The sequence below is a fragment of the Falco peregrinus genome, chromosome 6, assembly GCF_023634155.1.
Source record: "Falco peregrinus isolate bFalPer1 chromosome 6, bFalPer1.pri, whole genome shotgun sequence".
Lineage (NCBI taxonomy): Eukaryota > Metazoa > Chordata > Aves > Falconiformes > Falconidae > Falco > Falco peregrinus.
The window spans coordinates 32,187,147-32,213,760 of NC_073726.1; the positions used below are offsets into that span (position 1 = coordinate 32,187,147).

The 26,614-nt window shown below is 38.6% G+C and overlaps 1 protein-coding gene across 2 annotated transcripts in view; it reads left to right on the top strand.

Moving 5' to 3' along the window:
- Positions 1 to 26,614, top strand: part of PAWR (pro-apoptotic WT1 regulator) — an 84,575-nt gene that overhangs the window by 41,510 nt on the left and 16,451 nt on the right. For both annotated transcript variants that reach the window (XM_055808599.1, XM_055808600.1), the window contains exons 3-4: positions 1,188 to 1,316; positions 23,268 to 23,302. In XM_055808599.1, the coding sequence (XP_055664574.1) occupies positions 1,188 to 1,316; positions 23,268 to 23,302 (164 nt within the window). The remainder of the gene's footprint in view (positions 1 to 1,187; positions 1,317 to 23,267; positions 23,303 to 26,614) is intronic.

A 26,614-nucleotide genomic window follows, 5' to 3' on the forward strand; every position in this document is an offset into this window, starting at 1 on the left:
GTCTCATTATATGCTTTTGATTAGTTTTGTGTCCTTTGGATAAGATGATGTCAGAGATCGTTAGTATCTAATCCTGTGATTTTGGGTTTTGTGCATTAGAAACTTCCCTTGAAATAATGTGACATTCATCTTTGTTCTCATGTAGCCCTTTTCTCTGTTTCTTAAGCTTTTGCACATTAATTCAGAAGCTTTTTCTGATATCTTAGAATGTTTAGTTCCTTGTATTTTTCCAACTAGGTCTCATACACATGGCAAACAACTTGTGATGTTGTGGTCAAATTACTTGTTTTTGGAGCTTTGTGCCTGCTTTGAGTTGGTCTTCGAAACACAAGCTTGTGGGTTTTTTCTTTCTCTAAATTTGTATATGTTAAATTAATAGACCAATCTAGACATAGCTGACCTAGTCCAAAGCTGGTTGAGTCCTCACGTTTCTACCCTAGCCTCAGCATGGGTTTGAGCTGGAACAGAAGCAGTGTTATTGATGGATTGATTTATCTTTCCTGTCTCTCACCTGTCAGTCGTCAGTGTTTTAGAAATGTAATATTTTTGAATGAAGTATTTCAGCAAATCTAGAATGAAACATTTGTGTTGAAGAACTGAAATGTTACATATCTGTTAATAATGAATGACTGACCAACTAATTTAAATTTTAAAATGACTAATTTTCAATGGTAAACTTCCAAAGGCAAAACCAAAGACAGGGAGAGCAAAATTAAGATGGGTGATTAAGACTGATGCTTCAATCTCAGCAGATGCTACTGTGTCAAAAAAGGTCAGCTGTTGAGTGAAGAGTAAAATGAATACTTCCTTGAAATCTCTTCTGTAGAGGTAAAACTATTGCTTATGAAAACATTACAGAGTCAGTTAAATGGAAGGAACCTCAAGTATAGTTCAAGTTCCTGTTCACAGCAGGATTAGCACTGAACTTGGACAATGTTGCCTAAAGCATTGTCAAGTTGGATCTTGATTTGATTGTTTGGTTTTGTGATTAAGAAAAATCAGTTAGTTGTCAGACTTTTTGTATTGAAGATATCAATAGCCACAGAAAGGAAAGCATTTAAACAATTAAGCTTTTCTGAAATATGAAATTAATCTTTGAAAATATTCACTGATGCATGAAATTTTTGAAATGTGGGAAGAATGTGAAACAACATACAAAAACTATATCTGAATGTTTTTGGTTTTAGAGCCTTGATGAGTATGAAGATGATGAAGCAGGGCAGAAGGAGCGAAAGAAGGAGGATGCTATTACCCAACAGAATACGATACAAAATGAGAGTTCCAGTGCAGATACCCCTGGCTCATACTTGCTACAGGTGAGATCTTAACACTTTCTCATTTTGATATTTTATTCAGTTTTAAAACTCGTACTGCCGCTGCCTTTGTACTCCTACTTAACAGTAGATTAACACCCTATATGGAACAAAGCCTGAAGTTCAGGAGTTGTCACATTACTAAAAACAGAGTATGGGGTTCCATTCCCCAAACTCAACACCACTGAGATCTGGTTCTGACATTCTGCAGGGGCTTTGAAGGTAATGGTGTTGATGTTCACCATAAAACTTACTTAATGAGAGGAAGAGAAACCTGAAGATTTGAATGAAAAATACTCAAAAGTTTAGATTATTCAATTAATTGCAGGTAGATTTTTTTCAAATCCAGACCTGATTTCCTAATTTAGTTTATTGTCAGTTAAAACTAATACTGATTCTGAGATTGAAACAAACATGCACAGTCTTAGGGAAAACACCTCTTGCCTCTGTGAAACCTCCCTTTTTTTTTTTTATTCTCCAGTCCCCTCATCATACTGGTTACACTGGTCTGCAGCCCACCTCCCACTATCAAACGTTGCCAGTTATGCCCAATACACCCTTCCTGCATACTATGCTACCTGTGGCAAATGTTCTGTCTCTTTCCTTTTGTGCCCTTAGTCTGTACAGCTAGTCTTGTTTCTCCTCCTCTTCAGTTACCTAACAGCACATGCCAGCCTAGCTGTACACACTGAGGCCATCCAGCTCTGCCCGTTCACTCCAACAGAGGCGACAGCACATGCATAGGAAGAAGAATATACCAACAGAGCAAGCACACGGTGATAGTTTTCAAATGACCCATAACTAGGGGGCTTCACTGAATTTAGTGGGTCAGGATGAGCTTGCGTCCTAAAATTTTGCCCGGTCTTTCATACGCTTGTGGATGTGTTTAACATTCAGAAGAGCCTACAGCAAAGAAGTCTACAGCTTAATTACCTGGAATGTGAAGAACAGTCTCCTTTTTTTAAGTTGAACCTGTCATTTGTCATCTGTTTCCATGTGATTTCACCAAGGTGTCCTAGTGGAAGACAAGAGGAACAGCTGCTTCCTCTATGTGACTGAGTGCTGTGGAGAGAGCACGGCCCCTCTCAGCTGCCTCTTCTCTAGGCTGAAGAATTGTATTTTATTTGGTTGTTCCTTGTACAGCAGATATTCAGTAACGTTCTGTACTTTTTCTGGTTTGACTGTATTTCATTTGGGATGAGGAAGCAGAACTGGAGGGTTCAGTAAAGCATGCAGTTCTAGAGTGGTTTAATGGTGGTTGTTTTGTTCTCCGTTTCTTTCCTGACACTATCTGCCTGTTTGTCTTCTGAGCACCAAGTTTACTATTTTTGTTGTGTGTTTCTCTAACAATATTTTGGAGTTATCTGTGAGTGATAATAACAAGCTCAGAGGCTGATGCATATGTAAATGTAGAAGCATGTTTACCTTTTTGTCTCACTTTGTGCTTATGTATGTGAAATTTCATCTCCTGATTCACCTCCCAGCCACTCCCAATAGAGAAATCCTGCATCTTTTCATAGTTGGCCTTCATCTTTTCTGTTCTGAATAGTGTCTATGGACATGTCCTCTCCAAATGTATTGTAAAGCGCAGGTCCCAGAACAGGTTCCTGTGGAACTCTTCTGGATACTCCGTTCACTGCAAAAGCTGACCATTAGGGTCCACCATTATTTCCTGTCTTTTCACCAGTAATTTATTCTCAAAAGGACATTAGCTCTTATTCTAGCGTAGTTTAATTTCTGTAGGAGGCTTTGGGGAATGCATTTTTGAAATGCAGCAGGCTGTCAACCAGCTTTCTCTTCCGGACATTTAACTTAAAGCTGTATTAGACCTGTGAAGTGTAACTGTTTTGGCCTGGTGACTCTTCTGCACTATGTCGTATTTACTCACTTATTCCCTAACTGTTCTAGACTTAACTAGCACCACTTTATTCCGTATAAATATCAAGCTTCCTCATCTGTAGTTCTCTGGTCTCCTTTAGAATCTTCTTAAAGATGGTGATTATGTTAACCACTCGTACTAGGGCAATTTTAAGTGAGAGATTATATATGATCCTGAGTAGTTCAGCTATCGTGTTTTTCAGTAATACCAATAGTTTTTTCAAAGCTCAAAGAATAAATACCTTGTCATTCTGGCAACTCGTTTTTTCGTTTTGTTAACTTGTTTTTAAGTTCTACCAGCACTTCCGTTTGAAGCAGATTCTTTGAGTCTTCCATGAAGAAATGTTCTGATATGAGACCCTTACCATGCTTTTGCATGGTGAACACCAACAAAAATATTTCTGCAGAGAGACTGTCTTCTCAAAGTATGCCTTGTATAACCTGATCTATTGTCTTTGTGCAGATTCTTTGGCAGGATTCCTCATTCTGAAATGTTTTTACACTTTTTCCAAGTTGTTTGTTAGGCTCTTCCTTATAGTATTCACTCTTTTCACTTCTTCAGCAAATATTCCAAAAGTTGTCACTGTTTGCCCTAGTGGTATTACTACATAATGCTTTGGCTGTATTCCCATGCCCCGTTTTTTAATCCATATTTTCTATTCTTGACCAGAAATCTCAGTTACTATTTACTAGGCTGTCTGTATTAATTGTATCATACACAGTTCCAAATTTGTCACCTCGGTATTCAAACAGGCACTACTACTTTGTTGACAGAGCACAGCGGGGGCGTCCTGTCACTGACAATACAGAAGAGAATCCCAGGCCTCAGATCTGGCAAAGACCCAGGGTGGCACATGTACAGAACAGATGGAACCTTAGAAAGTTGTAGCTGCTGTGAGACTTAATCAGTTTATTACTGGCAGTTGTCAACTTGCTTTTTATTGGAAGACTTACAGCTTACCCAATTTGAACAGAATTTGACAGCAGTGTTATTTCATCTTCGATGACTTAGTTCCCTTTTGATTCTACTCTGTGCAAATTAAGCCTAATTCTGTTGCTAAAAGTAGAGTTTATGTTTTAGATCTAAGAATTCAGTCAATTCTAGTTGCCATTGACCAATATTTATTCTGTCTACTAAGCAGAATAAATACGTTGCTTTAGTGTTAGATGTTTTCACTTTTTGTCCATTCTGTTATTTTATGAAATTTGTAAATACATAATTACTGGGGCTGTGGTAAACAAGAAAGGTTAATACTGACTTCATGTTTGATGGGCAAATACGTTGCTGAACACTGGTTTTATTTCCAATCCTTAAACTGATCTTTCAGTTGTATTTTGATATTGTCAGATGTTGCTGTTCTCATGGGTGAAATACACATTGTTTTAAAACTCTGGCTGAATTTAAAGTCCTTGATGCAAAGCACAGAGATAGGAGATTTGTTTAAGAATAGATTTAGAAAATATACCAGACCTGAGAGCATTTTCCTTGAAGCAGAACTATTTGGCTGAAATGGGCTTCTCAATTATTTTATATTGAAAATAAGGAAGATAGGTCTAGCAACATTACAAACATTGAAAAACAATTACAGTGTTACTTAACTTTAGCAAAAGATAGTGTGTAAAACCGTACCTCACCAGGTGAGTCAACACTAAATCCACTCCCAAATAGAAGTGTTACGTCTGGCTCTGACTTCCGTGCTTGATTTTCCTCCTATTTTTAGTGTTGCAATTCAGTGGCTCTCAGCTTGTGAGTCACAGTGCTGTGGACTGCTCGTTGATGTGTACAGGGATTTAGTCTGACAGTGGTAAGTTATGTGTAATGAAGATTAGAACTCGTTAGCTAAAATTTGTAATGCTAAGGACAAGCATAGTTAAAAGTTTGTACTTTAAAGTTACTACTTTAATAAGGAATAAGTGGAGTCTGGCAAATACATAAATAATAGCTTTTTCTTAACAGAGATGGTAAAATTGAAAACAACGTAAAACTATTTGACATCAATGTCTGTCTTGCAGTTGGGCAGCAATGATACTATCTTCAGGGTGACGGACATTTTATCTTTTCTTAATTGAAGAAGGTGCTAATATGTACGCAATATAAAGATAACTTGCATCAACCCCCCCTACAAGATTTGGCTGAAAAAACAATTAGTTTACTGATGATTTTTTTAAAAATCTTTTAGAAGACTTGCTGAGTTCTAGAGCATGAAAAAATGCTACTATTGTATAGCACTACATACTATATATACTACATACTGTTGTGCTAATGCTCAAAAAATGCCCAACCATATGCGAGGCCTCTGCTTTATATTAAAGCATTCAGGTTGTGGTGATAGCATGGTCACCTGCTTCCCTGAATTGAGTTGTTTGGAGAGTATTTTAGGAGACGAGAAACACAAATGTGCCCTTCTTGGTGTATACCTGTGGCAGTAGGGTTAACATAACTTCCGTGTCATTATAGAAGCAATATCTGAGCATGGCAGGATGTTGTGGTATCTCTGCTACTTTATGGTGTCCTCAAAACATTGGAGAATAAATTGGGAAGGCTGAGAAGATTAATCCAAAGCCAACATAAAGCTTTGCCGTGGGGGAGACGTGTGCAGGTCCTCCATCGCTTTAAACCTTCAAATCACAACTGGCTGTTTTTCTGGAAACTGTGCTGTAATCACACAGAACTGTTGTTCTCAGTACCTTGGAAGGAGTTTGAAATCCTTTGCTTCATAGTTACCTTTGGTTCCTTTCCGCTTGCATTTTATTTCAAATGATGTAGTGTCTGTGAACACTAGTTTTGCTGTGCAGTGTACGAACACACTGCAAAAAAATTAATCAGTTACGACCAGTTTGACATTTAAGTGTGAGGTATGGGAATAGTTCAGTAAATATGTATTGGCAAAAGAACCAAGAACCAATGCAATATTTGAGATCTTCAGAGTGATTTTTGACATTGGCATGGGGGTAGGGTTTAATGTGTTCTAGATGTGTTTTTCTCCCCACTGATGACAAAAGGGGTCTCACTACATCAGGTGCAGGCATCTAAACTTACATGGGCTGAATCCTTTCCTCTTCCTGGCAAACTTGGACCAAGCATACCAGAATGATTTTTTGCTATTAACATTACTTGGAAGTCAATTAGGGAGAGTATGAGATACCAATTTTTGGGCCTGCGAGTGTGAAAAGGGGAAACTCTGAATCACTTAGGTAATGAGGTTCAACCTTTCTGAAATAAGTAATCTGAATCCTTCAAGTGAAAGGTTGAAATGTTCTTGTTTGTAAAAACGAGAATGATTTAGAGTATCCTGCTGTAAAAAGGGAATGCTGATCTTTATGGTTGTCACACAAGCAAAATTTTCCCAGTGTATTTCGTAATTCCAAGTTAAGAAACCGCGGATCATAACTATCACAGTTACCAATACCTTTTGTGTCTGAAATCACTGCCGAAGGTCTCTCTATGGTCATCTGCTAGAAACTTGCTTTTGAATTTGTATTGCTGGCATGAAACTAGTAAGGGAATTTTGCTTCTTAAGCATTCTGAAGTCTGTGACGCTAGTAGGAGACATGATTCACTCTTTGTGTTAAGCCACACAGTTACGCTGTACCTGATTGCGTATGATATACTGCTGCAAAGCTTAGGGCCTCATTCAAGGCCCTTCACTCTAGGTAGAAGTTGCTATCATTTTGTTCCAGCTGTTAATTTGTTTTGTGTATGCAATTGTGATGGGCGTTTCTTGGAGTCCCTTTATTGCTTTTAGATTGTGCAGCAACAAGAAATTAAAGAAATTAAGATGCTGAATCTTAAATTATTGTAAGAATTATTTATGAATCCAAATTATTTTATACAAGATGCAACTTGTGAAGATACATTTGAGGCAGTTAAACTTCCACACTGAATCACAGTTGTCAACACTAGACAGATTTGCTAGACAAAGAATGTCACTTCATTTGTAGCACTGAACCTTGTCTTTACACTATATGTTGTATCATATTCTTGAAGTAAATTCAAATTATGTGTGTTAGAAGGCTAAAGTTTGTCCCTAGTACCAAATTTCTGTGGAGCTGTTAATCCAATGCCACAAAAGGATAAGTTACTCTAGTTTTCAACTCTCAACACTGACTTGCATACACAGTAGTATTTCCATGTCTTTGATTCCTCACACTCTTCTCTGTAACAGCAATGCAGGTTTTTGTTCTCTGCAAGGGATTAGCTTGTGATAGAAGCTTGGATAGTCATTCTGTTTTAGTGTACAAATTACCCAGTATCTTTGAAAGAATCCTTGTTAATTGGAGGTGAGAATAGGATGAAATTTTTACATAATTAGCACTCATCTGATGATGTAATTATAAAAACATGCCACAGCAGGTTGGGTTTATCATAATTAACTTCAGTGATGAATAGGTTAGGTGGCTGGTGAAATCATCTAAACTTGATTTATTAGTGTGACCATTTAGTTATGACTTAAGTGTTTAGTTGCAAGTCATTCAAGAGCCTATGGAAATTGAAGGAAAACCACATTTGATCTTTTTTAACCTTTTGTTCTAAAAAAGCTCAGTATCTTACCAGAACATTGCAGGCGGTTTCTAAAAGGAATGCAGTCAAAAGAGAATCCCACAGAAGTGCTCTGATACAGTTCTGATTGCTTAAATACCATTCTTTGCTTTTGATGTGATCCAACATGTTGAAATTTTTTTAAGCAGTGAGATATGGCAGTGTTAGAAAGCTGTAAATGTTTGATAGAGGCACCTTGTAAGCTATGCTGAAAGCGGTACATAAAGTTAGGGAGTAAAAGTCTGTAGTGACTTCTTAGCTGTGTGACAAACTGCGATGAATGCAGAGAGCTGAAGTATTATGTGCATCTATGTTAGGAAACACAGCTGAAAACCTGTTTGACATAAGCTTCCCCAGAGTTTTGTACGTGAATCTCTGCCAAGACTATGCTGCCAAATAAGCTTCTCAACTCGCACTGCAGTTTATACGTGTCTATTTTGCATTTCCTGGCTTTTTATTTTGTGCAGCAGTGTAATGTCATACAGCATCAGTTTGCAATTACGCTCATTATCCAAAGTATGCAGTAATGATAACTCATATCTAGTCATACCTGACCACAGCTTTTCAAAGATGTTTTGCATCTAGGTTTCATGTAGTTCTTGCGAAGTAGAACTGTGTGCATACATTCAAGAGTAGTAATTCATCTTTTATAAGTATATTGCCATGGTGTTACTTGATATTAACTTCTGTCTGTAGAGAAAATGCAGTTGTGCTACAGGGCATGCCCAAATGTGCTAAGGCATATGTTTTATTTTCTATACTGTATTTCTTCAGATGTTAGGCCAAGGATTATTTCACATAATAATGTGGTTTTAACATTGGTATTCTATAAAAAAGTGAGTAAATAAAATGTGAGTAAAATACAGAAATATGTAAATTAGGAGGAGCTGTGTTTGAGTATATGAAGTTGTATGTGATTCTGCTAAATCAGATTGTGGGACTCCTGTATCTGACAGCTAATTACCAGGTAATGTTCATCTTAGGTTTTCTATTTGCAGATTAAGAACATGATCCACTTCACACAGATGGTATGAAAACAGTTATTTGCAAAGCACTTAAGCAATAGTAGTGAATGCAATAGAAAGAGTTGTGAGGAAATCTTACTGTATGTCTACAGATGTTCCCATAAAAATGGGTTAAAAAGTATTCAAATTTAGTGTTGTTTAAATATTAAAACAACACTTAGTTTTTAAAATATTTTTGCATCTGAAGTCAATCTTGTGTGTGCAGCGTTTTTAAAGTAAGTGAGATTAGTTGCAGGGAATTTGCTGCCCTGTATAGTTCATGACTTGAACTGGGTGCTTCAGATGTTTAACTGCCATGATTGGTATGGTCTGGGAGACCCAAATTATTCCTGTGATGTGTATAAGGAAAACAGGAACACAGGAGTTCCATCTTCCCATGATCACGTATCATCAGACCATCACGTAGTTTCTAGCAATATGGGCATGCATTCAGAGCAGTTTGAGTGTGTTAATGGTAGTAAATAAGGCATGGTGGCCCCTTTTTGAAAAATAAAGAAAAACAAAATACTGAACACTACTCACGGAGTACTATTCTTTGTGTTCCACCTAAGAGATCTTGTGGGAAAATGCATTGCATGGTGATGTCAGGAAAGGCAGTGTCGTGATGCATGTGGCTGCAAGAATTTGAATGGAAGTTGCAGAAGTCAACAGTGTTCTGACCCATTCTGAATTGGATGAGGTGCAGTCTTAATTTTCTTCAAATGCCTTTTGTCAGTATTGTTGGAGACGAAAAAAAACCCACCCCGTGCAGTAACTCTAATCTGTAAGGTAACTTCTCTGAGTTTAGGAGTAATAACGTTGCATGGTGGTCTTGTCTGGTATAACTGGAGGCTTTAAAGACACTGAATGAATTGTGCAAAAACGAGATTGCTAGTTTTTAGCTAAATTGTGTGTGTGTTTTAGTTTGCTTTATTTTGTTGTTAAAATAGAAACTGAGTTTTGAAACAGTGGAGTGTGGATTTCTCAGCAGAATGGGCTGTGTAATAGATGTAGCAGCACAGGTTTCTCTGCCAAAGTCATCCTCTTCTCTCATGTGAACAAATTTAGTATATGTGTGCCTATGTGTAGTGCTGCTGATCCATGCATGTTCAGTGGGTTTTACATTCCCAAAGGATCTGCACAATGCTCAGCAAATCTGATTCAACTATATTGTGTGTGCACTACCTAATACTGCTGCTTTCAGAAAGTGCTTACAAGTGAAATCGCCGTCCTCTTTGCCCCTGAGAAGTCAGGAAGTGGAGAGCTAGCAGTTACTAATGTGAGACTGAAGGGAAAGTGGGTAACTGTAACCTGGCTGTGAGCCAGATGAGGCTGTTTGGTTGGTGATATTGTGGCCTTGAGGATGCAGTTTGGGCATCCCTACTTAGTCATCTGACTTCGCTCTTGTAGGGAAATACTAATACATGGTGATCAATATTTGTCTTCATAACATCTGATCGAAAAGAGAAATACTTCTGTTTGTGGAAGGCATAATTTGTGTTCAGTGCCTGATCATTGTCAGCATAAATTTGATTACTTTTGACAAACAAGCTTTGCTTTTCTTAGAAAGAAATACAAAATGATGAACATTAACAGCTGTGTTCATTGAAGTTTAATTTAGTGGATAAGTGGTTTAAGCTTTAAATTTGTTTCAGGAATGCATTTCATTCCTGGTAAATTAAGTTCAATGTACCCATGAAGTTTCTTATAATTGAATACTTGAGTTTATGTGCCTATACAAGTGTATAACTATTCATCACAGGACCTGCATGAAAACTAAAACTGAATTAAGCCTGTATGTGTGAAGGCAAGGCGGTGTGGAGGCTTCTTACTTCCTGCTTTAGATTCACAGTTGTGCCTAAGAACTGCAGGGGTTTCAGCACAGCCTCCTCTTCAGGTACTTTCAAAATCCTTGTGCAGACCAAGTTGGAAGCAAAGTGTGTAAGTTATGATTTCTTCCTTGTAGTTTCTCTCAAGCTCAGTTGTGATCCTTCCATTAAGTTTTTATTTGGGGAAGGATTTGTTTACTTTTCTTTTTTTCTTATCTGCAGGTGCTGCTGTGTACTCAGCCTCTATGAGCAGGCACTTCTTTTATCATTGTGCCGTTTGTTTCTTTCACTGTTGAGTTCATGAAGCGAGGCTCCACAAATTGCATAAGTTGGTACGTTACCTGGTGTTACTGTTCTGGAGCCTTTATATGGCCATAAGGAATACAAAGCAGTTTCTCAGATTCCCAACTAATGTTTTGAGCAGTCAGCAGGGGCCTCATGTGAAGGAATTAATTTTCTTTCCCACATGCTTTCTTTTTTTGACTAGCATCCCTTTTTAACTCAGCTAACTGAATGCTGGTTTGAGAAGATTTTTTTACCTCTGAAAGAGTTAATATGGAAATTCTGTTCAGCTGTCCAAAATGATGATTTCTAAGTGGGTATCTCCTCCCAGTTTTATATTAAAATTTCTTGGGGGGAAAAATGTGATCCTTTAGAGTATAATGGTACACTGTAGCTGAGGTTTCTGTGGGAAGAATAGTGCTCAGGTAAATACAAGGTTGTTGAAAAAAGGGCTTCCTGCCATATCTGCTTGTACAAATAGGTGACACAGCCTGACTAATATCAAAAGCTTCTGTAAGGTATGGTAATACTCCTGATTCCTGCACTGTTTTGCTTTTCTGTTCTAGAGGGTCAATTTAAGTTAATACTGCTCTCATGCCAGGAACAAGTCCGAAGCCTAGGTAACGAAGTTAGAAGTACTTGTGGAGTGTGTACAGAGAGGGAGGATGGTTTTCTGCAAGAATCTACAGCGGACCAAAGGGGATTCCTGCTGAATGTCTTTGTGCAAGGTGGAGAGGGGAGACAACTTGCTCACTGTTGCAGAAGGATGAGCAGAAATTTATACAGCTCTGCAGAAATACACAGCAGTAGTTGTCAAACATATTTATAACATGGATCATGCATTTGTGTTATTCATACTAAGTTAGAGAATATCATAGTGGTCGTTACTGAGATGTGTTTAGAAGGTGCATATTGCAGTTCCACAGTGGTGTGAGGACTGGGGGGGGGGGCGGGGGGAGCCTGCTTTCTACAGCCTTGTAGTCTGGTGTAATTAATGTGATGGCTCGGGAGGGAGGAGTAATCCAGAATTCAGAGTTGTTTGGTGGAACCAGTCTGACTAAGTTTATACTGTTAAAGACAGCAAGACCTGGGCGTGAGCTCAGCTGCTGCACTGCTAGTAGAGTCTGTGGTTTAATCATTAGTAAGGTTTTCTGGTATGATTTTGGTTCATGCTGCCTAGTGCTCTCCTGTATCATACCTGGGGACTGTCTGAGGAGTAATGTGCCAGGAAGCAGTCCTCACATGTAGCATGAACATCACAGCCCCAGGTTTGGCTATGAGGGCACTACTAGCCTTTGCTAGGTCAGAAACAACTGCATGCCCTTAACACGCTGGGCTGTGTAACACAGACCTAGGTTTCACGCTATGAAAAAAACCGCTTTGGTCTGTAGTTCAGTCTTTGTGTTGTTTCATGTACTTTTGACTCGTGGTGGGGTGGGGGGGAACGTAGAGATTTTTATTTCTTAGGGACACCACATGGGACATGGAGGAGACCTCATCAAGTACTTGGAGTATGGATGTGGTGACTGTGTCACCTGGTTTTGGAGCTGTAGAGTAGTCTCTGGCTTTTCAGCCTCCGTTTATTTGTTAGTAGAAGCTGTCAAGTCCATTCCGCTGGTAAACTCACCGACAAGGGCCTCTCTTCTTTACTTAAAACCAGCACCTGGCAGAGGTGGGCAGGATGGTTCATCGTTTTAAATTGGTTCCACTGAAGAAGCTGATTTTACCACTAGTTGTGTTTCTGGTACATAGTGTGCAAACCACTGTGTAGACAAGTCAACAAGCAACTCAGCAGTCTAAGGAGAGGTTGAAAAAGTTTATACTGCTTTGTAAGATGTGAGACAAATCTCATGGAAAATAATTCTGGGAAATTGGATTTTGTCTTTCTGTATGTCTGGACACAGGTGTGCAGGGGCTATGCGTGTAGCTCCATGCAGGATTTCATATTAACACTTGCTATAAAGTACTTCAGCAGATTCTGTTTGTATTTTGACTGTCATCACCTCTACTGTGAGTTTTATATTGTGACTTAGCTCCTTCTGTGACTTGAAATCCTAGAATCATTTAGGTTGGGAAAGACCCTTAAGAACTGACACTACTCTCTTAATTTCTCAGAGCTGTAAAGGTTTATGTCTATCTGAATTCTACCTTTTTCAAAATGCTGTCCTGTTTCAGCATCAAGTTGTGTGGTTTAGATCCCGTGCTTTCTCCTTATGTGTTGAAACTGTTCCTCAAGTTTCTAGTGACATACTGATTATTTTTTTTAAAATGACTGACAGACACATTGAATTTGGGAGCTTTGTGCAAATATTTTCAAGCTCTCTTTATTTTCAGGGAATTTTAGGAAGCCTACTTTTCTAGTTTATGACTATTCTACACAGATCCATGAAGGTCATATGTTGGGTATGATCACTGTCTTTCTGATTGTTTTTCCAGCTGTGCTCTGTCAGTGAGTCACCTGAGATCTAGTCAGGCTTTGATGGCCTCATCTAATCAGCTCCTTCATAGCCTTTTATTCTGAGTGCCTAATTGCTTACCCTGAACTCTTGGTCTGGCTCTTTGTTGTCAGATATTCCTTGGGTATAGAAGTGGAGAATAATGAAGAAAGAAAAATATCTGTTCATGTATTTTAGTCAGTATTTTTGGTTTCCTTATTTTTGGGAGCTGTTTTCTTCTTGATGACACTTGACTTCCCTAGGAGTTACTTGTCTCGCCTGCAGGTATTTCTTTAGGTTTTTTCTTCTCACCTGATGCCCTTGATAGATTTCTTCACAGGTAGGAATTGAGGATACTTACTTTCCTGTTAGATGTCTGATTTGATTCCCTAGACATTCTTGCAGTGTTTCTCTGTGGCCTTCTGGCTCTATGTAAACAGGGAGATGAGTCATAAGTCTTTTGGCTTCACAGGAATAATACATATCACTTGCACCCAGGCGTTTTAGCATGTCTGTTTTATTTCTTGTTTGAAATCCATATTAATTAAAGATAGTAGATGAGACTGTAAAACAAAGTTCACTTAAGTAAGTGAACAGAATTAAGGACATGTAACTTTTCCCTGACTGAAATTTGTTTTCCCAAAACTATTTGTTTCTCCCACCCCCCACTCCTTTGGGATTCAGCTTACTACCTAGGCTGATCACTAGGTAGAAATAATATTTTCACTGTATTGCTTTCATTTTCTTTCATGTTGGTGTCTCCTTTTTCTGAGCAAATTTCATCTGTAATAAATAATTTGGTTTATTTCACTTCACAAGTTATAGGTAATTTTGTAACCTAGAGCACTGTAAGCATACTATAGCCTTACTTTAATCTCATGACTGTTTTCATGTTGATTTATAAACAGTATGCTACAATCTAAGAGAAGATATTACATAAAAATAAAGTATGTAATACATGTAATAAAAATACAGTGTCCCTTTCAACATTAACCATTCTGTGATTGTGTCATTCACATCCATTTCAAAGCTGATCAAGAGATACTGGTGAAGAATAAGAACTAATAAACTTTCCAATTCTCCATTTGTTGTTTGTATAAAAATACAAATGGATTTTTAAACCATATTGGCCAAGAAGTAGCCCAAAAAGTTAGGCATTAGATTTAGTTCATACTGGGTTTTAGGCAAAGAACCAACAACTTAATATTTTAATGAGTTTTTCTTCATACAAAACGTTCATACAATTGTAACTGTGGAATTATGTAAGGGCAGATAAAAAACTTTGCGTTAAGAGTTTTAAGTTTTGTTACCATGACATGAAGTGAGTCTGACCGAAAATTGTGTCACAGTTTGATAATTGGTGTACTAACATATTTAATTTTTTTTCTTTACAATTGGACAGGTACTTAATAGCTGGAATAGTTGGACTTTATCCTGTGAAGTAATTAGAGACAGATAATGTGTGTAATACAGAATACTTTTGGGAACATGGTGCAAATATGTATCAGTAGGTCAGGATAGAATGAACATTATTTGTGGCAGACTGAGATGTTCAAGCTCATGCTGCAGCCTGGCTGGCTCTTTTTCCAGGCCCTCGGGTGCCTTTGAACCATGCTTCCCCCTCAGCTGGGCTCAGAAAGGGGCATGCCTGTGTCTGTGGGGTGTGGGGCCCAGGCAGGCTGCACTTAAGAACATTTGAGTGACTCTTCAGGAGCCAGATAAGGCCACTGCTGAGCCAGAGCTGAGGCTGGACCTTGGCAGATTTTGGGGAGAAGCATTTTTTGCATGGTTGTCTTTGTTGCTCCCGATTCCTAGAAAAGCAAACCAGCATATGAACAGGCTGTGCAGATGCGTGTCTTAGATGAGCAGTACTTCACTGAGGCTCTCTCTGTCAGGTAAAGAGAACTGCAGTGTTTTCACCTAGGACGTCATTCATCCACAGTCCAGAAACACACACACGTCACAGAGAATGACATGCTTTCATATTTCCCTTTTAAAAAGAGAAGTTTAATAGCATCTCTCCCCAAAGGGTTGCATAGACAAGAGGTAGAAGAGGCCACCTGGAACCTGTTCAAGATACATGGATTTCATGTGGGCTGCAGTGGGGAAGGCCCGGGAAATTCAAAGTCAGTCTAGGAGAACTAGTGACTTGTGCTGTCCTAATTTATTTTAAGGTTACGCTATGTCTGGAGAGGTCGGTTGGTCAGTCTGTGTGTCTGTGTCTCTCTCAGTATAGGCAGGTACTCTAACAGATTAATGTACTTTACTGAATTTGTTTATATTTTCTCTAATGGCTTCCTTCCTAAAGAAAGCATCATCCTTGTATAGACCATAACGCCATTGCCTTTCAGCTTTTGTAAGTGCCTGCCTCACCCAGTATTTCGGAAGTCTGGGACCAGTGGGTATATTAACCTTAAGTTTCCTCTCTTTCACAGGTAAAGAAACTGTATCTTCCTTTTCCCCTATGAATTTTCTTTTAGGTCTTGCTTGTCTACATCAGCTGCTTCACATGGAAGAGGTTGTTCTGAATTGCTGATCTGGAATTGATTATCTGGGTGCCACAGTATCAAACAGTTCTGGCAATTTCATTGTAACGTCCAGAATATAGGAATATCTTTTTCCTGCTCAAAGTTTTATTCTGTGTTATTCATTATGGCACATTTTTAAAAGATCAGTTGGATGCAAATTAAACGAGGCTTTTCTAAAATGTGTTGGTTCCAACTTGCCAGAGTACAAATCCAAGGAAGATCAAAATATGAAAAATTTTGTCAGGCTATTTAAGAACAGTAGGTCAGCTTTTGTTTTTGTTTAATCTTACCAGGTTGGTGTTTCACTTTTTGTAACTGATTAATAGGTGGTGATAACTTCATGCTTTCTTAACAGTTTTAGAAATAGAAGCACATTTTTAGAATGACTGCTTATAAAAGAGATTTATTGGGTGAGTAACGAGTGTTTAAGGTCATCCCTAGGAAATCCACACCAGGAAAAAATAAAATGTAATTAATCTCGGAAATAGTTGTAAAATGGGCAGCTAGGAGAATAAGGGGAGGGAAAGGAGCCTGGGATGGTTTTGTATGTACAAGTATTCTGTCCAAGCAGAGATCTATAAGGTGCACAGCTACAAAGAGTGCAAGTAGTTGAGTGATATAATTGCTGCTTTAAGCTTACTGAAAGCACCTTAGACTGCTTCTGGAAAGAATGGTTCCTATGGAAATAATGAATGGAGATTCCCCTCCTCCCAGTGGTGAAAGCGTTTCCATTCAAAGTTGAATTTGTGTTGCATTCCATGAAAAACATCTCTAGAAATTTTCAAGGGGTTTAGATTCAGGAATGGAAGGTAAATAGTATCTCTGTGACTCTCTTGCTCTGAGAGATGCTTTTGGGGAATTTTGGTGGGAGAGGGAAGAAGTGTATTTAACTTTTCTTTCCCCTACTTTTTACATCTCCAGTAATTCCTGGCTTGTATTGGGATCAGATTGCCTTTCGGTTGTCAAGCATTCAGATTTTATCTCACTTCAATATCTGAGTGAAATTTTGTCTGCATTGCAGAAGATAAAACTGCTGTTTCCAAGGAAATGGCAATGTAAAGTTGTATTGGATGTAAGAAGAAAGTAGATGTAGTTAATCAAGATGTGACTCATGAAGGAGATTGGAGCTAACTTGATCGGCTGTGTGGAGGTAGAATCTACCTGTTCCTTAATACATTGAAAAAGCAAGAAACCCCAACAACAGGCCTCCATCCTCCATGCAGTGAACTTGTTATTTACTCACATCTTGAAGATTGTGTAGGAAGCCCATATTTGGATTGCATATAAAAAGATAGATTGTTTTGATGTCCTACTTTCATTCAAAATTTAACCTTGCATGTTGCAGGAATATTACTATGTATCATAATTTACACTAGTGTGTAGTCAAATTCTAAAACACTGCATGTATTCTACATGCCAGTATATGTATATATACACCAGCAAACGTAATAGTCTTGTTAGATCGAGGTGATTTGCATTAATTGTTTGCACAACTTTTAATTAGTCTTTCAAGGGATTCATGTGAACCATTTTCATAGTCCAGCTGACTCCAGAGTTTGCACATGATTCAAAAAGAGTGGGTTTTAGTGCATTTTAACTATAGCAATTTGTAATGCTGGGGTTGGTTTAACATCTGGAAGTCTTTGTCGGACACTTGTAAACACAGGCAACTCTATTTATTTAAAGCCTGATGATCAGCTTGTTTATGTAATCTCTGTATTGGCCAGATGAAATACCAAGAGTCAGGAGCAGAGAGGGGGAGTTAGCAAGGTTGCTTACGTCTTAGTTTGACAGAAGCGTAATTGGCAGTAAATGGTTTCACTAATGGAAATGGTCTCAGCTGCCTTTTCTGCCCTTACACATACTCTTTTTTTTGTGCAGCAAGGGGGCGTGTGTGTGTGTGAGTGAGGCTGTGTGGTGGATCAGATGAAGGAGTTCATGGAATGAGACAAATCTTTTTTTCCTTGGTTATTTTCACTTAGATCACACAGTGTGCATTAATACATGGCTGCACAAGCACTTTTGTAGACATGACGAAAAGGGAGCATGACCAGTTTTCTGGAGCAATGCTCATGTATGTCAGTCTGTGGTGTTCTTGAACTCCCACTTGAGATGGAGCAAGAGCAAGACTACTTGATTATATAATTTATTAGCAGTAGTATATGCTGCTAAAAGGTAATGCAGGCTGCCAGAGATTATGTTCAAGAAGTAGAAGTAATTTTAAAGCTGTTTCAAATACTGTATTGAAATGAGTGTTTGATTTCAACCCTGGATGAAAAACTGATGTTGTTAGATGTCTTTGGCAGCAATATTTTTTCACTGGTATGAAGGAAACCATTAGCATAATCGTTATGTTACTCCTTTACTGATTGCTTTTCCATTCAAGATTTCCACAGACGGTAAAGAGAATTTTTTAAAGAGAGATATTCAAGTAAACTCATCTCCCCATTGCTCATAAACAATTTTTTTGACAAATCATTCATTTTTTTACAGTAATGACTAGATATTTTAAACATGATTAAAACTCAAAAGTTTAAAAATATTAAAGAATATATATGCAAGTTTTATAAGTTAGTGTTTACATATACATGCCTAATCGTCTATTAGGTTAATTCTTTGCAGGACAGGGGTCTCCCTCCTTTCTTCTTTCCCTTCTTCATTTTATGCCAAGTGTCTCTTCTCCAAAAGTGGTGGAGAAGACAAGATCTTAAATGATCAGAGATATTTGCCTCATTTTAAGAGCTTTTGAATAGTTTGAAAGGTTAGATTCAATTTTTTATTAATAGATGTATAATGCTGTTTATAGTATAACTATATATATATTCCTGTTCCCAGCAACTTTTGGATAAATAAAATATAACATGAGGACCGATATTTCCCTGGTGCTTGCATTATCACCTTTAAGAATTATTAGTTTGCATTTAAATTAGGGATTCCAAAATAAAAAGGTCACAATTTTCCAAATCTGCAGTAATAATTTGGTTATCACAGAAAATTGTTTTTATGCATCAGATGGGTATTTAACTTTGTTCTTAGTTTTAACTACAAAAATGAAAATCACTAATACTCACTGTAGAAATACCTGTTACAAAGGGGTGGTTAATTGGTGTGTGTTAGTTTTAACAGCCGTTGTTTGTAGCAAATGAGAATATTTGCCATGTACTTTGTCTCTGAGCATTTGTTTGCTTTCCTGGCTTTCTTTTCTAAAAGTTTGGCAGTACTACTCAGAAAGTCTCCTGTTGAGGTAGATGTACAAGTCTATGTACATAGATTGCTTTACAGCTTATATTTACATTTACTATATGAAAAAGCCTTAGCAAATTTAAAGGTATATGATGCATGCATTGCATCCCTTTGGTGTCTAAAGTAGAAAACAAACATCCAAGATCCAGAGGTTTCTTTGTACAAGGGTACATGCACTTCACTAGACTGCAGTGTCACGTGCAAATTCTCCCTTTCTTGTGAATTCTGCCTTTCACCGTAAGCAGAGGCTTACATTCACCTGGAAGCATGGCCATAGCCTCAAGGCTTCAGTATTTTCCTGAAAAAGCTGTTTGAAAAATAAGAGGTGAGGAAGTTTAGAGCCCCGAGTTCCTACCTTATTGGCAAGAGTTGTATCTACAGACAGGCAGAATTTTGACCCACTCACCTATGTGTGTGTCTTTCTCTATCCAAGCTTAAAAAGAGTTGAACCACTTGTCTGTGGCTAATGGGACAACTAGGATGTTTCTGAGATCATCACCACCAGGAGCTGTGACTGATATTACTGATACAGCATTTCAGTTTTCATATATAGAGAATATGTATCTTAATGTATTAGATGAAGCTGTTTGAATCTCTTCACGTACATCAGAGTCAAGTCACCTTCTCAGTCATTGCTGACTGTCTTAAAGGTGAAAAACCAGGCCATTACAGTCCTCTATGTAAAAGTTCAGATAGGCAAGTGCCTAGATAGCAATAATAGGGGGCAGAATGAAATCCTCTGAAGCTGCCAGATGTTAGGTATGTGTTCACTTAAATTCACTAAGCGGAGAGAAGAATTCTCAGAAGCAGGTGGAACAGTCAGACGAGCAGAGCAGAAGCTCAGAATCATTAAGGCTGGAAGGGATCTCAGGAAGTGTCTGGTCTAACCCTTGCAGACAGCAGTGTCAGCTATAGCAAATTGCTCAGTACTGTGGCCAGTTGGGTTTTTATTATCTCTGTGAATAGAAACTCCATAATCTCTCTAAGCAGCCTGCTCCAGTGTTTAATCTTACAGTAAGAAAGTATTTTCTTATGTTTTAAGCTGAATTTCCAGTATTTTGGTTTCTGTACATTGCTTCTTATCCTTTCTCGGGGCGCAGTAGAGTATGCCTCCCATCGTCTTTACCCTATCAGGTGTTTATACATATTGGCAAGATACCTCCTGAGCATTGTCTTCTAGGCTGAACATTCCAACTTCTCAGGTGTCAGATGCTCCAAAGCCTTAATCGTCTGTGTGACCCTGTACTGGCATCTCTCCAGTATATCTTTCTCATACTGAGAAGCCCAGAACTGGACCCAGCATTCCAGCTGTGGTCCTATCAGGGCTGAGCAGAGGGGAAGGATCACCTCCCTTGACCTGCTGGTAATGCTTCCTGAGGATGCCATAGGCCTTCTTTGCTGCAAGGGCACATTGATGGCTCATGTTCAGCTTGGTGTCCACCAGGACCCTCAGGTCCTTTTCTGCACGACAGCTTTCCAGCCGGTCCACAGCATGTGCTGGTGCTTGGGATTATTCCTCCCTAGGTGTAAGAATGAATTTCCATTTCCTTTTTTTTTTCTTTTTTTTTTTTTTTTTGAACTTCATGTGGTTTCTGTTAGCCTGTTTCCCAGCCTGTCAGTGTCTCTCTGCATGGCAGCGTAGCTACCTGATATATTATTAACTGCTCATCCGCGTTTTGTGTAGTCTGCAAACTTGCTGAGGATGCACTTTGTCCCATCATTCAGATCATTAATGAAGACAATAAACAGTACTGACCCCTGTATCAACCCCTGCTAAGTGACTGGCGTCCAGCTGGACTTTGTGCTGCTGTTCATAACCCTTTGGGCCCAGAAGTCCAGTCACTTTTTATTGCACCTTGCAGTCTACGTAGTTGGCCCATATTTCAGCAGTTTGCCTAAACATGTTATGTGGGAAGGTGTTGAAAGCCTTGCTAAAATTGAGATAAGCATAGTCTGCTCTGCCTTCATCCTCTGAGCCAGCCATCTGGTTGTCAAAGGCTGTCAGGTCAGTCAGGCATGATTTCCCTTCATATATCCATGCTGATTTCACCTTCTTGTCCTTCAGGGCTGCTTCTATCACCTGCTCAGGGACTGAGGTAAGGACTGGCCTGTAGTTCCCTGGATCTTCCTTCTTGAAGACGGGAGTGACATTTACTTCCTTCCAGTCCTCAGAAACCTCCCACTAGTGCCAATGACCTTTCAAAGACAACAAACTTCCAAAATGGCATTGGTACTATTTAAAGTCATGTTTCCTTGCCCTTTTAGAGGTGAAATTAGGTTGTTTCATAGCTGTGAATTGCTACTTTTCAGATGCTGTCTTCAATGATAAAAGTTGTCAGTGTTAAACCAGCAGTTTTATACCACTCTGGGTTTCTTTAATTCCCATGGCCTAACTTTGTTGAATATTGTTCTTCTGCATATATTAGGGAAAGTGTGGCACATATTACAGGAGTTGAAAATGCTTCGTAAAATAAAATGCACTTCAAGATCAAGTTTTGTTTCTGTAATACAAATATTTTTGTCAACGTTATTTTCTGTAATAAAATAATATATTTCTAATCCTATTTTTTAACTTGTTTACTTACAAAGACATTAATGCACTGATCAGTGAAGATAGTGTAATGTTTAGTAGGATTTTCAGTGTGGATGGAATTTCTCTTGCATCTTATTTTGCAAACTCATTTATTCCTTTGTCTGCAGTTAGTGTCATGAATAGACAGAATTTTGTGCTTTGCTATTATTTTTTACAGTAAAGGCAATTGTTTGGTTCATTAACTCCTTAAATAGTCTTTCCTGACTTTTTACCTAATATTTGCTGATGCTGGGGGGAGTTTTGTCTATGACTAATAAAATAATTGGTTCATGTTCTTACAACATCCTAAAAATATTTGTGGACTGTCTAATCTGAGCCACCTTTTACTCGTTGAAACATGTCTAATCACAGAGAAAAATTAAGACTGGTGTTGGGAAGCTAGAGGCATAGCATTATTGATGCAAATAGTCTTTCAGGTTTTCTCATTGGTACATAATGCATTGTTGTTTTTTCAGGGATTGTGTAACAATAACCCCACTGTTCCTTTTTGTTTCCATTTCCATCTTTACAGAGCCAGAATAAAAGTGTAATGGATTTTTTCAAATTTAAAAAAACAAACATCAAGGCACCAGAACAAAACAAAACAAAAAAAATCCAACCAAAACCCCAAACAAAATGTAGCCTTACTGAAAACATCTTACAGTATTGTGGGAATTCGAAAATAATGAAATTCTTTATGTTAAGGTAGAAAAAATATGATAAAACTTATAATCTGCAACTAATTCATATATGTATCTTTGAAGGGCCAGATGCATAGCTCTTGCACTGTTGAACTTGTATTTAAAATCTGTACTCTTATTTAAAATGTGTTCTGTTTCTTGCTATTTAAGTTAATTTCCAAGTAGCAATCAAAGAACATGCAGAGTATTCTTTTAAGTTTGTAGTCAGAATTCATTAAGCCTCTGCAGGTGCTTAGAAAGCAATGATTGAAAAAGTGACTTACTGTAGCTCGACAAGGTGAAACACCCGCATACAGAGTTCTAGCCTACCTGCTTAACAGCAAATGCCAGGAGAAGACCACTGCAGTTAGCCTGAGAGAAACTGAGGTGAGCCGGGTTGCAACACCAGGGTTTGCATGGTGAAGAGCATACTTGTAGTTATTGTGACCCAGCTGATAAATTATACATTGATTTGGGTCTCAACCTTGACTACCTGCTGGCTGCAGTTTTTGTTCTGTGCAGAGCAACAGCAGCGGTGCCAAAGAATTGGAACAGTTTTGCTCTGCTTCTCTTGGGCAAGTAGATGAAGAGCTATCAAAGTGTACAAGTGTTTCTGTATTGGGGGTGGTAGTGAAGGTGTTTTGGTGGCAGGGTGTGTACTGTTCTGGTAAGCTTTGTGTTCCAGATGCTTGAGGACAAAGTGCGTGCAGTTTTAAGATGTAAGTAGAAGCTGTCATTGAGTTCTGAGCTGGTGTTCAGAAGCAGTAACACAGTGACAATAATCTTGGTATTCTGTTTATTCTTGACAGCAAAATAGTGCAAAACTGAGTTGTACAGCAGCTGTTTGAGGCATGGGCCTCCCGCTCTTAACTGTAGACTTAATTTTCTATGGAGTGATAAAGTATTTTGGAATTACAAATACAAGAAAAATGTTAATCAGTTTTTCTTTTCTGTTTCTTTCAGGACTCCTCCAGGATGGTTTCAAGCAGGTATAAAAGGTATGAGATCTTTGTACACAATACATTTCTTTATATTTAGAGTTCTGTCAGAAATAAAGCTGATAAAATGGGTATTTGTAGTAGAGACCATCGCACTGCTGCATTAGATACATAGCCTGATTTTGGGGTAAGGATCTGAGAAATGCAGCAAACTTATCCAATCCACTCTTATTTTGTTAACTATTATAAAACAAATTCAGCTAGTATTTTGCTGGGTTTTACTAATGCAGAACAGTTTCCCAAGCAAATGTACCTAACTTTACTACATGTTACCTAGGAACTAGTAGTTTCATGGTTAATTTATGAACCACCATCTTCTGAAGTTTAATACAGGAAGATAATTTTGTTGCTTTCTCCGGTAATACTGAAAAAAATTTCTGTGGTTTTGTCATACTGCTGTCTCAGTTGTAGGGCATGGTGCCCACATGTAGGGTGTCCTGTTTGTTATTTGTTTGTCTTTTAGCCAAGAATTACCCTAGTAGTTACTCAAGTTCCTCTGTCAGAAAAATATTTCAGAAGCTCTTCATGCACCTGATCAGTGTGTCAAATCACAGCTATCACAATTATTAGGAATATATAATGGTAACACAGGGTCTGAAATACGCCAGTTAAAGCAAGGCTTTTGTGTAAACATACTTTTGACGCATGAATATATTATCTTTTAGATATCCTTTGCTCAGGTAAAACATATAGGTGGTTAATCTGTGTATACATATTCTGGCTGTAGAAGCAAGTGCAAAGAGCACCTGCAATTATCTAGTCTTCATTGGTGTATTTTCCACCCCTCAGACTTGTTCACCTATAACAGGGGTCCTCAAACTATGCCCCCCCCCAAGGGTCCTCAATCCGGCCCCTGGTATTTACCAAACACCCCCGCCGGGGGTTGGGGGGGGGAAACCAAGCAGCCGCAGATGGCTGCCTGCCACTGCATCCGCGCGTCGGCCCCCTGGTTAAAAAGTTTGGGGACCCCTGACCTATAAGATCACAGAATGGTTTGGGTTGGAACAGGCCTTCAAAGATCATCTAGCACAAACCCCCTGCCATGGGCAGGGGCATCTTTCACTAAATTAGGCTCATCAAGGCTCCACCCAACCTGTCCTCGAACACTTGGTGGGGCATCCACAACTTCTCTGGGCAACCTGTTCCAGTGTCTCACCACCCTCATTGTAAAAATGTAATAACCTATCCTGTTATGCTTTAGATTTCTTAGCATAGTGCTGTCTTTTATATTTATATTCCTGGGTTCTCATAAACCTAGTTGAGTGGTGCTTTTTATTGCTGAGGGATTTTCTTTTAAATCACTTTGTCACTGCAGAATAGGTGGACTTACTGTCACAACTTTAATAACTATATAATTTCATGATTACTTGCTTATTTATCAAACGCATTTTAGTTCAGTCTCCACTTCATCTTCAGTCCCTGTGCAGAATTTCATTGCTATTTGTATCTGCTGAATACTTGGTGGTGTGTGTCATAATGCTTTGCGGTTTTCATAAACCTTATCTTTATTCTGTTCACATGCTGTATATACTCACTTGCAAAAACTTGGTTGTGTGTGTGGTGGTAATAAATAGAAGCTTGCACAGTCATGTTCATAGCTTATTTTCAAATAAGGTAATACTTCAGATTAGCATTGCAAAAATAGGAAACTAACGGTAGAAAATGCTAAAATAGGACTTGTTTCTGCAGTCATCCCTCAGTCAGCTTTAGTTATATGTGGGATGTGTGTTCTTTGTTTGTCATCTTTCCCCCTCAGGAGGAATCTGACTTCCTATGAGCTGCTGTTCAGTATTTTGTTACGTATGTTGCCATCTCTTTTACACATTGCATAGTCTTCAAACACATGTTGAAAACGAAGGATTATTTCCCTGTGAAGTCAGCGCTGTGCCCAGTGCTCACAAATACTAAATGGGTTTTATCCTAACCATACCTCTGTGAGTTATACAGTGCCCACTGTGAATAGAGTTAACAGTATCTACAGATTTTTCTCAGTGTTTGAAAATTTATACCGCCCCTGGAGTAATTTTTGATGTAAGAGTACTTGAACAAAGTATCTCTTCCAGTGGCTTCACTTTCTGATGTGAGTGCTAGAGGTGTCAGGACCAGAGTCATCTTCTGTTCTGATGATGTCTGGCTTGTTTGCCCCTTCCAACACCTGCAGTAAAGGAAGGTCTTACAGAAAACAGCCTCCTTAAAGTAATTCTTACTCAGGTCACTCAGGTCTAACTTAAGTCTCAAATACAGTAGAAGTCCTTTGGAAACAGAAAATGGTGCAGAAAATGCATGATTACACCTGCAACTGGTGTGTTAATGCCAAAAGGCTGAATTGAGACCATAAGGTGTTTGAAGGCTCAAATGCATTCAGCTTAATGTGCTTTTAACAGTTTTGGGTGTACTGTCTTAAGTTTTCAAAGCAAACTGTAAGCAAAGTGTGTTCTCACATAGGGACAACCAATTTGAAGCTGTTAATTGTGTTATTCTTAAAACAGGTGTTCAGTACTTTGTGGGTGGGGAAGAGAATTTGAGTAGACTTTACAAACATGTGACAGCAAAAATGAAAACATGTTTCCCTAAAATCTTGGGCTCTGTTATAGACTCCCTCCCTCACAGAAAGAATGCATTATTTGCCAGAAAATTTCAGGTCCTTTTCTTCTATCCTTATTACTCCCGCTTTTTCTTTTTTTGCCTTCTCCCTCTTCCCCAGTGACATCTTTTTTATCTGGGAATTTTTCTTCACTTTGCTGGTTTCCATTTCCTACCCCAGTTAGACACCCTTTCCTCTCTCTCCCCATTTCTCTCGTGTCCTTACATTTAACTGTGGAGGTCATAGTCTTCTCTTTGTTATTTTTCTGATTTCGTGGTTGGGTTTTTTTTCCTGTTTTGTCTCCATCCTCTGACCATTTCTGACTTCTAGTCTTGGGTTACTGATACCATCCCAGGCTCCTGGTACTTTCTGTTTCCCTTCCCATATAGCTGTTTTCATGTCTACATGGAGATACCCAGCCTCCTAACAAGACAAGAAAGAATTAAGAGCAGAGAAGGATCTGTGCTGTGTGTTCTCATGTAATCGCTCTTCTCTCAGTATGTTCCAGCACTCAGGGAATTGCACATACTTTACTACCTATTTAATCAGACACACGGGCTGCTTTGCCTTATATGGATGCAGTAATCCATGGTTAAACGTTTATATGACATTGCTGAGAAACCCATTTTACTGAGTGTCCATTGACTGGAAGACATGTTTACAGAAGAACTCCGCTGGCTGCTGTATGTTATTCTACTTCTGTTTTTTCTGACTTGGACAAACTGAGT